This window comes from Notothenia rossii, assembly GCF_949606895.1.
Source record: "Notothenia rossii genome assembly, chromosome: 10".
Lineage (NCBI taxonomy): Eukaryota > Metazoa > Chordata > Actinopteri > Perciformes > Nototheniidae > Notothenia > Notothenia rossii.
In genome coordinates this window covers 27118682-27132895 of record NC_136908.1, presented here as the reverse complement: position 1 = coordinate 27132895, position 14214 = coordinate 27118682, and the positions used below count along the sequence as shown (strand labels likewise).

At 39.1% G+C, this 14214-nt stretch overlaps 2 protein-coding genes across 2 annotated transcripts; one reads left to right on the top strand and one right to left on the bottom strand.

Moving 5' to 3' along the window:
- Positions 1-23: 23 nt before the first annotated feature.
- Positions 24-3048, top strand: LOC307021827 (uncharacterized protein). Its single transcript, XM_079654301.1, has 4 exons — positions 24-133; positions 219-266; positions 353-503; positions 2383-3048. Exons 2-4 carry the CDS (start codon positions 233-235, stop codon positions 2960-2962), a joined length of 765 nt encoding a protein of 254 aa, XP_079510427.1. The 5' UTR covers positions 24-133; positions 219-232; the 3' UTR covers positions 2963-3048.
- Positions 3049-5026: 1978 nt separating this feature from the next.
- LOC307021826 (mitochondrial import receptor subunit TOM40 homolog) lies at positions 5027-13531 on the bottom strand. Its single transcript, XM_079654300.1, has 10 exons — positions 13393-13531; positions 11776-11987; positions 11550-11617; positions 9968-10060; positions 9782-9883; positions 9303-9408; positions 6715-6837; positions 6527-6603; positions 6213-6315; positions 5027-5713 (listed from the first exon to the last, which is right to left on the bottom strand). The coding sequence occupies exons 2-10, from the start codon at positions 11984-11986 to the stop codon at positions 5574-5576; spliced, it is 1023 nt and encodes a 340-aa protein (XP_079510426.1). The 5' UTR covers position 11987; positions 13393-13531; the 3' UTR covers positions 5027-5573.
- Positions 13532-14214: the final 683 nt, after the last annotated feature.

Sequence of the window (14214 nt, the reverse complement as noted above, 5' to 3'; positions counted from 1 at the left end):
AGTGACCAGTATCTGTCCAGCAGGGCAACCAGTGAAGGACTTTACCCTCCAGTAGAGCTATAAAAGAGCTGACTGGAGGTCTGCACAACATCATCACACTCAGGCTGAAGAAGAGACAAGCTGCCTCTGCAAGGTAATGCTTTCAATCATCTTTTAAACACTTTATTACTAAATAAATGTCAGATTTTCACTAATTTAAAAATGTCTTTATCCAACAGATTCAAATTCAATCATGAGGGTACTTGTGGTTCTCGCACTTTTCTCCGGTGAGTACATTTTTCTTTGAAATAAATATTAACATCTGGTTAAGTAAATATTAGGGTTCCACTGAATTCTGATGTTTTCTCCACAGTTTGCAATGCCAACGTGCTGATGCAGGTGCCTCCTAAAACCGATCTGGATCTGGTGAAGGATGCTTTCTGGGACTACGTGGCCAAAGCCACGCTCACTGCTGAGGACTCTGTGAAGCAGATCAGACAGTCTGAGCTGGGGCAGGAAGTGAGGTGAGACTGAGAACTAACTAGCTTTACATTTTGTACTTATTTTTTTAATTTGCATTTTAAGAAATGTTTGTATTACAAGGCCTTAATTACAACATAAACACTTAAACACATAACATAACTACACAACAATCCACATATCTGAAAAAGGGAGAAAAAAAAGAAAGAAAAGAAAATGGATAATTACTTATAAGGTATAGCTAACACATATCAGATACAATATCAACATCCAACCAGCTGGTCATTATAAATGTTTTGTGTTCTATTATTTACCCATTTTCCCATCTTTTATCAAAGATACGAATTTGGTTTCTTATTCTAATGTTTTTCACACATTTCATTTATTAGATTCTTCCATTGTGAGTTTATTAAGTTAACATCTATTAACAAAATCCTTGTGATTTGTTTAATAATTGCAATTCTTATTAGGAGAAATAAGTAGGAATCTTTTTATTTGATTTCATCTGGTGTTTTTCCCAGGCAATAAACTAGGTTGGATTGTTTATTGACCTAGCCAAAGCATTTGACACTGTAGATCGCCACATTCTGTCTAATGTTATGTTGGTGTCTCGTTTCGGTCATAACGTCATTTGCTGGTTTCAAAGTTATCTAACCGACCGTACTCGATGCGTCAGGTTGGGTAGTACTGTCTCTGACCCTGTCACCTTGGAGAAGGGAGTCCACAGGGCTCTATTTTGGGGCCCTTGCTCTTTATATTATATGTAAACAATATTTGTAATCAGATGCAATATTCTACCCATCATATGTATGCTGATGACACTATTGTACACTCATGTGCTCCTTCTCTGGATATGGCCGTTTCCAATTTAAAATCTGATTGTATCACGTTCGCTGCAGCATGCACTTCTTGACTCCAAACTGCTATTGAACAGTAAGAAAACCAAACAATGCTTTTTGCTCCCAAGTCAGCGTCCTCTTGCCCCTCCATTGACACCCTTGATGGCGTCTCCGTTGAGTTTGTCGATACGTACAAATATCTGGGCTTTTGGTTGGACAGAAATCTAAACTTTAAACACCATATTGAAGTTCTTACTAAGAAATTGAAATTCACTCTTGGCTTCCTTTACAGACTTAAATGTAGTTTTTCAACTTCTTCCCGTAAAAGGTTGGTCTCTGGCTTATTCCTGTCCCAGCTGGACTACGGTGATACAATTGATAGATTTGCCTGTCCCACTGTTTTGGCCAAACTTGACCCACTCTACCATGCTGCACTGAGTTATATATAAAATGCACCCTATAGGACTCAATATTACAAACTGTATAGCCTAACTGGATGGTCCTCACTCACTATGCGTAGGATGCAGCATTGGTTTTTATTAATGTATAAAGCCATTTTAGATAAGCTTCCACTGTATATATATATATATATATGTGCCATATTTGCTCCAGTTTGTGACTCTTACAACCTCAGATCCAGTGCCTGGATACGGTTCCAGGTTCCTGCGGCGCGGACTGAGGCTGGAAAAAGGAGTCTTGAAAACTGATGGCAGTTGTCCCTATAGCCTGTTTTAAATTGAAGTTGTCTGAGGTCCTTAACACCAGCTGCTCTTGCAGCAATAAGTAGTTTACCTTACTGTCCAAGTGTGCACAATGTAGTGACTGCATTTCGTCTTTTTGTTTACTTAGTTGTGTTCTCTGTATTTTATATGTCTGTGTTATGTGTAATAATGTGTAACGTTGCTGCCTTCTTGGCCAGGTCAGCATTGTAAATGAGATTTTATCTCAATGCTTTATCTCTGGTTAAATACAAAAATAAAAATAGTGGGTCGTGGTTTAGAGAAATACCAACAAATATATTTTCTTCACTTGACATTGACAGGTTTAAATGTAACAATTTATTCTCCCTCTCTGTGCGTCTCAGTGCCAGGGTCTCTGCGAGTGCCGACACCGTGAATAAGTATGTGGTTGCTATGCGGGCTCAGGTGGCTCCTCTGACCCAGGACTACATGGCTCAGTTTACCCAGGAGGCCGAGCAGCTGAAGGCTCGTCTGGAGAAAGATCTGACCACCGTGAGCACCAGCCTGCAGCCCATTGCCGATGAGATGGTGGCGCAGCTCCAGAGGCAGGTGGAGGAGCTGAAGAAGGAGGCTGCCACCTACGCTGAGGCCATGGACCCCCAGGCCCTGAAGGCCGTCCTGCTGCAGAAGAGCCAGGAGATGAGGGAGCAGCTGGACAAGAGCGCGGCCCAGCTGCAGGCCCAGATGGTGCCCTACACCGAGGAGATCAAGGAGAAGATGGAGAAGAGCCTGGAGGAGTTCCAAAGGAACATGGTCCCCCTCACCCAGACCTTTGAGACCCAGGTGAGCCAGAAGACCCAGGAGATCCAGCTGAACCTGGCCCAGAGAGGAGAGGAGCTGAGGGCCCAGCTGGACGCCAGCGCTCAGGACCTGCAGAGCCAGCTGTCTGTCCTGCTGGAGGCTTTCACCCAGAAGACCCAGTAACAGCCCTCGAACCAGCCCCAACACTCCAGATATTTATTTCAAATTCACCCAATGTATATTTTACAAAATAAAAATTGAACAAACAAGTTCCGTCTTTTGGTGTCTTACTTAGGACTCAAGACTGTTTCAGAGTTTTTCCCAGAAGAGTGAGTCCTACCAAGACACTTTAATATTATACAATTTAAGGCACATTTGTAAAGCTGACGGTTGCATGACTCAGTCCATACAATCTGTTTGTGCAAGAGATTAAATATCAAGAGGCACAATAAAACTGTACAACTTTAAGATACTTGAACATTTCCATCTTATGCTACTTAATTAAATTACTTAATTTGACTACTACACGTTAATTCATATTTAGTAAAGATAACATTTTTAATAAGAAATACAAATAAATTATAAACGGATCTTATTCTGCCATAATGTGTTTATACTCTTAGCCATAAGCACTGATAAAGCAACAAATCATTTATAAATATTTGCAAACAATCCCAACTTGTTTACTTGATTGAATCTCTTTTGTACTTTTATTATAATATTGTATTTTAAAATTAGCTTGCAAAGGTGACACAAACCTTTTAGTCATAATTTTGGGAGAGGTGAATAAAGAGTTAACTAAAGTTATATATGTGTTCTCATTTGACAAACCAAATTTCACATCGGGGTGGTTTCATATCATGTATTAAAAGATTGTTGGTTTACATGAGTAGTTGTCTAGATCAGTGGTTCTCAACTGGTCAGGCCTCGGGACCCATTTTTTCCTTAGTCAATAAATCGCGACCCAAATTTTGAACCATTTAAATCTATTCAACAAAAAAATCGTGCTGTAATTTATACGCTTTTCAGCATACATTATTAATTAAAGTGAAGTACAGTGCATATATCCCTTATATCCCTTCACAGAACTAAAGTATGCTTTTAAAAAAGTTTTAATGACATGATGGATTCAAAGCTGAACTGTATAACATTAAAAAAGGCACACATGCTGTAAACCCAACCCCAGAAGGGGGGTCTGGGGGGATTCTCCCCCAGGAGATTTTTTGAAATACTAACATATAAACTACCCATTCTGGTACACTCTGAGAAGAAAATAAATAGATGTATTACTACCCGACATATTAATAATATTTTATGCCATTGTTTGTTTTTCACTTAGTTCTGACAGCTGAACTTGTCTGTGTGAATTGTGGGTAAGGGTAGATAGCTCCCATTGTTCTGTGACCTGTCAATCATCAAACCGGGGGTCGTATTTAATCATGTGTTCGTTTTTATCTGAAGTTGTACACATGGATGTATAAAGAATAGTTCTATTGCAAAGTTATTCTCCGTGGGGACTTCCGGCAACAATCTTGATTGTGATTGGCCAGAAGACTCGAAAAAACATCAGCAAAGTTTATGGTCTCCGGTACTTTCAGTCCAACGCCGACTGCATGCACAGCGTTAGAAAATCGGGCCTTCAAAATAAAAGTTTGACTTTTTCCCCAAAAAGTTTTTAAATTTATTTTTCAATTTTATTTTTCTTCACTCACATCTTCGTTTTTATCTGAAGTTGTACACATGGATGTATAAAGAATAGTTATATTGCAAAGTTATTCTCCGTGGGGACTTCCGGCAACAATCTTGATTGTGATTGGCCAGAAGACTCGAAAAAACATCAGCAAAGATGTTTTATTGAGAAGACGATCACTACGTGACAGAAGTTTTCAAAACCGTTTATGGTCTCCGGTACTTTCAGTCCAACGCCGACTGCATGCACAGCGTTAGAAAATCGGGCCTTCAAAATAGAAGTTTGACTTTTTCCCCAAAAAGTTTTTTAATTTATTTTTCAATTCTATTTTTCTTCACTCACATCTGCGAAACGGGTCCGCGACCCACCAGTTGAGAACCACTGGTCTAGATTAAGTTTAGTAGATTTGAATTCAAGGATATTTCTAACCTTGGATTAAATTAAATATTTTCCCAAATGTAACGAATAAAATGTAAACTTAAGTGAGCAGCCTTTATAGAACTCATAAACTCAGACTCCAACACAGTCAAGTTTGATTGAAGGAAACAAGACAAAGGTTTTCTGTAAGAAATGGTATTTATCAGTTTCCAAGAGGTATATACAGGTCATATATACTGTTCCATATGTAAGTAACATAAAAAAGGCAAAACAAGTGATGGATTTTGAACGTGACATGCAGTACCGCCCCCTCCTGTTGGCTGCTAAACTTATAAATCACCTTTTAACAAACACAACGATTTCATTCACCGCACGCCAAGACAGACTAACAGTAAAAAAACAGGAATAAAACTCAAGACTAGAGCGACAGGCACTGAACTCAGGGACAAAAACGAAGAGCTCTGTGATGTCTCTCCATGTGACAACACCTCTACAGTCTATTGGTTTGTGTCCGGAGTCCACAGTCAAAATATTCCTGACCAATCACATTATTTGTTTAACTTCTGATCATTATTCAATCGTACAGTTTTAAATGCATTATATTTAAATTACCTTCTGTTCACCATGTGATGAAACTTAGAGCACGATATTGTCAGAATGGAGTGACAGATGAAAGATGGACATGGTGGTGCTGCTGTCTGCTCTGAGTCTGTCGGTGGGCGGAGTCTAACCGATGGTGACCCCGAAGCCGCACTGGAACTTGTTCTTGCGGTGGTTGAGGAAGGTGCAGAGGACCAGAGAGAGGGGCAGGGGGAGCAGCTTCTTTTCTAACGTGGCCCCCACCACCCAGTTACTGTCTAATGAGCCTGGAGGAGGGAGGGGATGCATCATTAGAATGAGAGTCATTCCATCAGATATGAGAACAAGGACTGCAAGAGTTGGAAATAATTACTTGTGATTATTTTTACTTGAATTGCAATTGTGATATTATTCATGTGTGATTGATCATTTGTGCATCATAGCTCGTTATCATCAAGTCATTTGTTTTTAAAGAATCTGTACCAAACATACATGTCTTTAGAATACTAAAAGCCGGGATATCTCTGCAGATCCATAATACTTCATTTCAAATTATATTTAGGTTTAAACTAATATTTTTCTCCCTGCGATTTACATTTTTATTATTGATTATGATTTAATTCATGTTGAGCTACCCAACAGTGTGTTAAATAAAGAAAATAAGCCAAATAAATTATAATCACATAATAAACACTTTTTTTTTTTTACTTGGCCATTCTGCAAAAGACCACTTTCACTTTTGGTACTAAAAGTATTTTTTGATGCCGATACTTAGCTTTTTCTTACCTTTAAACAGTAAATTGGCTTTAGGCACATCTAGCTGGTAGCCGAACGACACGCTGGTGTCCTGCATGCGGGTGCTGGCCTCCAACTCCACGCCCAGCTGCAACTGTAGAAGAGAAGATGGTTAGAGGACGATGAATAAGGATTTATAAAAACATCCTTCAGCACAGCAAGGGAAAACAAAAAAAAATTGTTAAGTAATTAAAGAAAACTAAGACTAACAAAAACACATAGGAGGCCAGTTAAGCATTTTCATTTTTTTCACAAATTGCTTGCATTTTATAGATGCTAAGACTGCAATACAGGAGAGAAAGTACCTGCTCGTTAGCTCTGTGATAGTATGAAGCGTGAGCCCCTGCTGAGCCCACGGTCAATGTGGCGATGTAGTTACTTCCTGTACAGAGGGGGACAAGTCAGCGCGCTGGTTTAACCACATGAAAAACTACATTATGGAAGTGTAGGCCAACTTCATTTGATTCTACTTTTGAACAGTAAGCAGCCTCACCTGTATATCTGCCCACTAAAGACATGACTGAGCCCTCCTCCCCCGGCCTGCTGTGGTACACCAGCTCCCCACCCAGAGCCAGGGCCGGCGTGATGGACTGGAGGTAGTGCGCTATAAGAATCCCTGAGAGGAGCAAGAGGGGGGCAGCAGCAGATTTCGGGTAAATGAGAAGTCTATTTTCAATAACCTGAAAACAAGTCCTTGGATGAAAAATGGTGACTGAAATGTGATACACCAGATCACCTTTGGAGAGTACATGCAACAAACACATACAGTGGGGCAGAAAAGTATTTAGTCAGCCACCAATTGTGCAAGTTCTCCCACTTAAAAAGATGAGGCCTGTAATTTTCATCCTATGTATACATCAACTATGAGAGACAAAATGAGAAAAAAAAAAATCCAGAAAATCACATTGATTTAAAAAAAAATATTTGCAAATTATGGTGGAAAATAAGTATTTGGTCAATAACAAAAGTTCATCTCAATACTTTGTTATATACCCTTTGTTGGCAATGACAGAGGTCAAACGTTTTCTGTTAGTCTTCACAAGGTTTTCACACACTGTTGCTGGTATTTTGGGCCATTCCTCCATGCAGATCTCCTCTAGAGCAGTGATGTTTTGGGGCTGTCGCTGGGCAACACAGACTTTTAACTCCCTCCAAAGATTTTCTATGGGGTTGAGATCTGGAGACTGGCTAGGCCACTCCAGGACCTTGAAATGCTTCTTACGAAGCCACTCCTTCGTTGCCCGGGCGGTGTGTTTGGGATCATTGTCATGCTGAAAGACCCAGCCACGTTTCATCTTCAATGCCCTTGCTGAAGGAAGGAGGTTGTCACTCAAAATCTCACGATACATGGCCCCATTCATTCTTTCCCTTACACGGATCAGTCGTCCAGGTCCCTTTGCAGAAAAACAGACCCAAAGCATGATGTTTCCACCCCCATGTTTCACAGTAGGTATGGTGTTCTTTGGATGCAACTCAGCCATAGTGGAGTTTGGAGTGTGACTGTTTGAGGTTGTGGACAGGTGTCTTTTATACTGATAACGAGTTCAAACAGGTGCCATTAATACAGGTAACAAGTGGAGGACAGAGGAGGCTCTTAAAGAAGAAGTTACAGGTCTGTGAGAGCTAGAAATCTTGTTTGTTTGTAGGTGACCAAATACTTATTTTCCACCATAATTTGCAAATAAATTCTTTAAAAATCAGACAGTGATTTTCTTTTCTCATTTTGTCTCTCATAGTTGAGGTATACCTAGGATGAAAATTACAGGCCTCTCATCTTTTTAAGTGAGAGAACTTGCACAATTGGTGGCTGACTAAATACTTTTTTTCCCCACTGTACTTCCTTAATTACTGCTAGACATGGGCTGTTCAATTAAAAGTTTAACACCACCTTCATCTATCCAAGGAATAGTGAGGTCAGATGTATCCAGGGGGAGATCCCTTATGGAACACCTTTCGGAATGCAAAAGGTCGCCTCATTCATACCATAATTAGACTTTCATATTATACATTTAAGCTTTTTAAGTAAAAATTAATCATTTAAATCGCAACTATGTAGTGGAAGCAGGAGGCCTACATGTCCAGTGGGCTGGAGAACTCGTGAATTGATTGAATTCCAATTCAAAGTTTTAATTCATTATTGATTTGATTGTAGATAGTTCAGTAAGTATTGCTTACATATGAAACATATACTCAGAGATCTTATGCTGTAAATTGTACAAGGAACCCTATAAGCCGGGGCATTATTAGAATAGTCATGTTCCAAATAGGAATTGAGTCCGAAGTAGTTGCATTCATGTTACACTACATTGCAACTATTAGGGGTGTAACGGTTCACAAACATTTTGGTACCGGTATCGGTGATATTCACATTCGGGTGATGCCTTTTCAAATGAGTGTGCAAGTTTGATGTATTGCCAGCCGCGTAACCAATTTTAGTTGAAAAATGCCGACAAACAGCTTTGGTTCGGTCCACCTGTCTTTGTCCGTCATCCTTGTACGTAACTGGAAAACCAAAATGTTCCCAAAACGGAGACTTCAATGATGCTGGAGGATTTTCGAGCTCAACTTTATATGCATTCGCCATTTTGACAGTTCCTCAAATTACTGACTAAATTTGAACGCATCCCTCCGACCAGCTCTCATAGTATGCCTCTCGTCCATTGAAATGACTTGCTCACTCTATGACGCGTTGAACCCAATGTGAGCAAATTACTCTGAATGCTGCGATGCAGCACCTGAGATTACTTCCAAAAAGTTGTTCACGTTCTCAATTTTTTACGTTTAATGTTATATTCGTTCGGTACACACGTGTACCGAACCGAAGGGCCCGTACCGAATAATTTCGGTACGGGTACGTGTACCGTTACACCCCTAGCACCTATGTATATCTTCAGTGAAACCAACTGCCATGGGAAACCTGCCAATGCTGCGTTTTAGTGCAGTCCACTTGAGTTATACAAAATAACAGCAGCATGCATGGAAAAAGTTGTAATTTCATATTACCTACCAAATGTTGTTGGGAAAAAAATAAAATAATATTTATATCAATAAAATAAATACATGAAATGACTGAAGACCTACCAGAGCCGACGAGGACATCGGGGTTTCCAAGTGTGATGGTGGCAGTGTAGTCTTCTCCTTTAATCTCTGCATCTCCCTGCCAGTTCACAAACTTGTTTAGCTGCGTCTGAGAAAGAGAAGGAGAACATTACGCTCCAACTGAAGCCAGATTTTTAAGGGTGCTACACATAACTATTCTGAAACATTGTAATTCTGACACTCTTTATGAACTGTTTGAAACTTCACTTTTCAATCTGTTGGACAAACTTTGAGTCAACCGTAACCCTTGTAAAATATCCCTTTAGTAGAGTTGAATGCCTGTAACTTATTTGCTAAGGTACGAGAAACTGTAATAAACTAAAATTGGGAATGCATATTTTATTGATCTAGCTCCAGTTAACACCACCCACATCGTGAGAAAATAGAAAACAATAATTGAGATAATGTGACGAAGTAAAAAATCAATGCACTGGACTATTTTTTTATTCTAATCGCTTTACCTGGAAGGCCAGTTTGGATCGTATTCTGCTGGCGACCTGGTGGATGATCTGAGCGTTAAGACTGCCGCTGTTGTCCATGTCTCCCACCATGACAGGGAAAAACTGAACAGAAAGAGCCCGTGTATTACTGTTCATGAAAACATAACATGTAAACACCTTTCATCCAGAAGCTTTACTGCAGCATACCTCTCCTGGACCCATCTGCTTTGTCCCTACGTATGTGGATCCGAATCTGTAGGTGGAGTCTCCGGTGGTGCTCAGCAGCACCGTGTGATTTACCTGGAACACAGGGAGAAGGACACAATTCTTTTAAAAGATCCTCGACACATTTAAAGCTCACGGTCATTAGTCAGTTTGAAATGCTTAGATACACATTCACCTCTGTAAGAGACAAGAGCTTGTCAGAGGTACTCAGGTTTCATTTTGTTCATATTGTTAGTCAAACAGGTAAGGCTTTATGATTTAAATGATGCGGGAAAACAGTCATCTTAAAGGTGGGGTAGGTAATTTTGGAGAAACCAGCTCGAGTGCGCTAGAATTTGAAAATACACAGCCGGAAAAAATGATTGGTCATGCTTTTTACAGCGCCACAGATGATTTTTTTTGTGTATTTATTGTCAAAGCATTTAATTAGTCATTGCTATCGGGATGTTAACAGTATTCCATGGAATATAACAAAGTGTATCTGAAATAAATTACATACCTCACCATTAAATAAAATAATTCATTTTAAATTTATGAAATGTTATTTATCCACCACAATAAAAATGTACCTAAATTGTAACATTTCAAATGGGAAATTGTTAAAGTAAATTCCAGAAATTCCCAAAAATATACATATATAAATAATAAATGATTCTTAATGCATTATGTAATGCAGGGGTCTCCAACCTTTTTTAGGATTAGTTAGTTTCAAAAAATAAAACAAGTCGTGAGCTACTTTTACTCCTCTTTTTTTGTTTTTTGAAGTGTATATATTTAGCACATTTTAACATTATTATATGCTTACCTTTAACCTTTGTTTAAACCTCTGTTTGGGTCTATGGGACTCGTTTTCAGTGTTTACTAAAATAATATTTATTCAATTTAATCATTTCAAACTGCTTTATTTGGGGGGTGGACCTCACCTCCTCTAGGGGGGACCTCACATCCTCTAGGGGGGTCCGGGAAGATTTATTTTGAAATGTTGAAGTTAAATGCATCAATCTGGTGCACTTTGAGCACAACATGAATTTATGGATACAGCTCTCAACACTCAGATGAAAGGGAGCTATATACTTTTCAATAATCCAAAAATCTTTAGAATATGATCACAACCAATAACAAATCATTTAAACTTGTTTATTCTTATCTTATGTTACCTCGTTAGCATTCTTTCTTTTTTAGCATATTTTACTAATCACTCTCCTTTTAAACTGTTGCAAGAACGTAATTGGTCGAATATTCACTGTGGGGGGAGGAGGGGTGTTAGATAGATATAGAGTCGTAGTAAGTAGATAGAGTTCGCTATGATTGAGGTTTCGTCAATGCATAGGGTAGATTATTTTAATTACATTTCCTTTGAAAATAATTTTTTTTACATTTTGGATTTGCTTGGCGAGCTACTTATTGAGGGCGATCGACGTGTTGGAGACCCCTGATGTAAAGCATACAGGGCAAAAAGTAAGAAGCATGTAATGTAATTGAAAAGGTTAAAAAAATAAATGCAAAAATAAATAAAGTATCGTATCCGATTAAAAATTCTGATGTAAAAGGAAACTTAAGTGACCTGGAAGTGGTTGCTAAGGCCTTTGTTGACAACTAGCCGGACGCCCTCCATCTGCATCGGGAACACCTCTGAGAGGAAAAACATAAATATACAGAAAGACACATCGGTTAGCAAAATCAGGAAGTGCAGGTATGGAATTATAAAATACTTAAGTGTATAATTATCAGAAGCAGGACTCTGTCTTCTAAAGCCTCGACTCAAATCACTCTCCACGCCCTTTAGTTACCTTTGCACTTGCGATGACACTCATCGAACGCCCCCGGGTTGGACAGAGAGTTCTCGGCCTCCTGCTCTGAGGCTGCCCCATCGGGGGGTATGACCGAGGAGACTGGAGGCATCCCAAAGCCTGGGGGCACCGTCAACCCGGGGGCAGCGGCCACACCGCCTGAGGCAGGGGGCGGGGGGTTGGGGGAGCTGGCAGCCAAAACACTGCCCATTCTGTCAGAGAGGAAATAGATCCAGAGGGTGAGTGTTAGCATGTACATCATCACAGGAGAGGACATTAAAGCAACCAATTGATAAGATTGGGCACTTGTGGCTGCCACACTTTACTTCATCAATAATAGCAACGTTATTAATGCAGGCAGGTTTTAGTTTAATGAAAGTAATTTAAAAAAGCAACATTTTAATATTAGGGGACTAGCAACAGATTAATACCCCAGTATGAGTCCAGCAAGCTAAACATATTCTGGATCCTACATCTCACATAGTGAAACACAGAAGTGTCTTGCGTTAGAACTAACTTGATTTATCCTGAACAGAAATGTATGCTAGGTTGTTCATATCTCAAGTGTAATCTTGGTGAGTTACATATGTATGAGAAGCACTTAACATCTCAAGGCAGTTATTCGATTGAATAGTTTGTAATGCACGGTTGTTCATATTTTTTATTAGGTTAAATAACATGAGTAAATAATATAAAAGCAAATTAATCTGCAAGAACTGCAAAGAGATTCATATTCTTTGAATACAAACAATGCATTTTTCAGAATAAATATTAAGAGAGGGTAGATATGATCAACAAAATATCTTGACAATTTACTTTGTTTTTTGCATGTCGGCAGGATGAAATACATCTTATATTTTGTCTCTGATTAATGATTTTCTTTTATTATTTTCTGCAAATAATGATTAGTCGTCCACAACACCAACACATTTGGACCAATGTGATAAGGCAGAGAGTACTTATGAAGAATTATTGAGGAAATAGACTAAATGCCTCATTATTATTCTTATGGTTGTCATGAAAACAAGTTTTCCAAACAGGTGCTTATGTCAACAAGAAAACCATAAGGATTATTTCCTCAACAGTCGAAATATTCCCCAGAAGCAAAAGAAGACATTCGACATAGTGTGTCCTAAGCTTCAGCTTTAACTCACGATGTAAGTAAAACCTAACATGATGAGGACACTGATCTTACTGAGTGTAATCGATGGAATGCCCCTTTAACCTTTCACACAGATCATGTTCATTAATATTAAATTGGAGCAGCAGCAGGTAAGTACAACCAGCTGATAATAAGGAACAATAGCGTTATATGATTTACATCAATAGGAAAGTATTGACAGCTTAATGCTTTTTTAATTAAATGTACCTAATGTTTTGAATGAAACCTGCCTCACCTACAAGCCAGTATGAAAAAGTTAGCTAAGCTTGCTATCTAGCTAGCTAGCTTTCAACCAGCAGCTGACAACCTTAATACAAACAGGTTGTCGCAGGTACATGTAAACACAGACCACTTTGCATGATTAATATTTCCGAAAAAAAAGCACCTAATATTTTCATATGTTTCCAGTAAAACCTCTTGTTTTATAAAACATAAAGCTAACGATAGCTACTCACGTTGTGATTTCCAGAGGACGATGCAGCCGGAAGTTGAATCCGGTGGTACCAAAGAAAAAGAAGCGTGTGACACTCCGGCCCGCCTATCGATACATTACGATTGGATGACAGGCCATGACCCTGAACAATGATTGGGTGACACCCCTGTCATTCAATGAATGTGTCTGCTGGTAAGAGGGCGCGGTTTAACGTCATGTTACGCTCAAGCGCTATTGGCTCATTGCAGAGCAGTCAGTTGCAGAGGGGCGGGGTGTTTATTTCGGAGGGCACTAATTGGTGGAGAGCTGCAGACACCAAAGCGGATTTGGTCAAATGTTATGAGGGATTCCCCTCAAGGTCAAATGGCAGCTCAAGGATCTTTCACAATGTTTTAAAAATAATATGTGTATTCGGTGGCCGACACACTCAATAACGCCTGTCCCCTTATCACGACACTACACACAGTAGCCGGGTTCAGTCTAATTAGGGAGCAGTGTGCACCTGTGTGTAAGGTGAAAGTATTACTGGAGGTGATGGCCAATAACCGTCAACTGCCAATTAACGGCATAATATGTGATCGATGTGTCAATATTATATTTAAGGAAAGGTTTTTTAGATTACATTTTGACAAAAGGCCACTTTAAAGTCACTTACATTACTTGGTTGGACTGATATATGTATAACACTTTGATGTAAATGTTACATTTGTACTTATTTACTTCTCTACTATAGAAGTGTTATCACCTTTATTATATAATATACTGCATTATGTTACATTAAACGTACTTTGATATAATGTACAATAATCCTCTTAAACCATCTTGCCTCATCATTCACTTATTT

Excerpts from the sequence above, each read along its gene's own strand:
- LOC307021827 (XM_079654301.1), top strand. The coding sequence starts at position 233 with ATGAGGGTACTTGTGGTTCTCGCACTTTTCTCCG. Across the intron at positions 267-352 it reads GGTTCTCGCACTTTTCTCCG|TTTGCAATGCCAACGTGCTG; the intron begins GTGAGTACATTT and ends TTTTCTCCACAG. Across the intron at positions 504-2,382 it reads GAGCTGGGGCAGGAAGTGAG|TGCCAGGGTCTCTGCGAGTG; the intron begins GTGAGACTGAGA and ends TGTGCGTCTCAG.
- LOC307021826 (XM_079654300.1), bottom strand. The coding sequence starts at position 11,986 with ATGGGCAGTGTTTTGGCTGCCAGCTCCCCCAACCCCCCGCCCCCTGCC. Across the intron at positions 11,618-11,775 it reads GTGTCATCGCAAGTGCAAAG|AGGTGTTCCCGATGCAGATG; the intron begins GTAACTAAAGGG and ends TTTTCCTCTCAG. Across the intron at positions 6,838-9,302 it reads CGATGTCCTCGTCGGCTCTG|GGATTCTTATAGCGCACTAC; the intron begins GTAGGTCTTCAG and ends TGCTCCTCTCAG.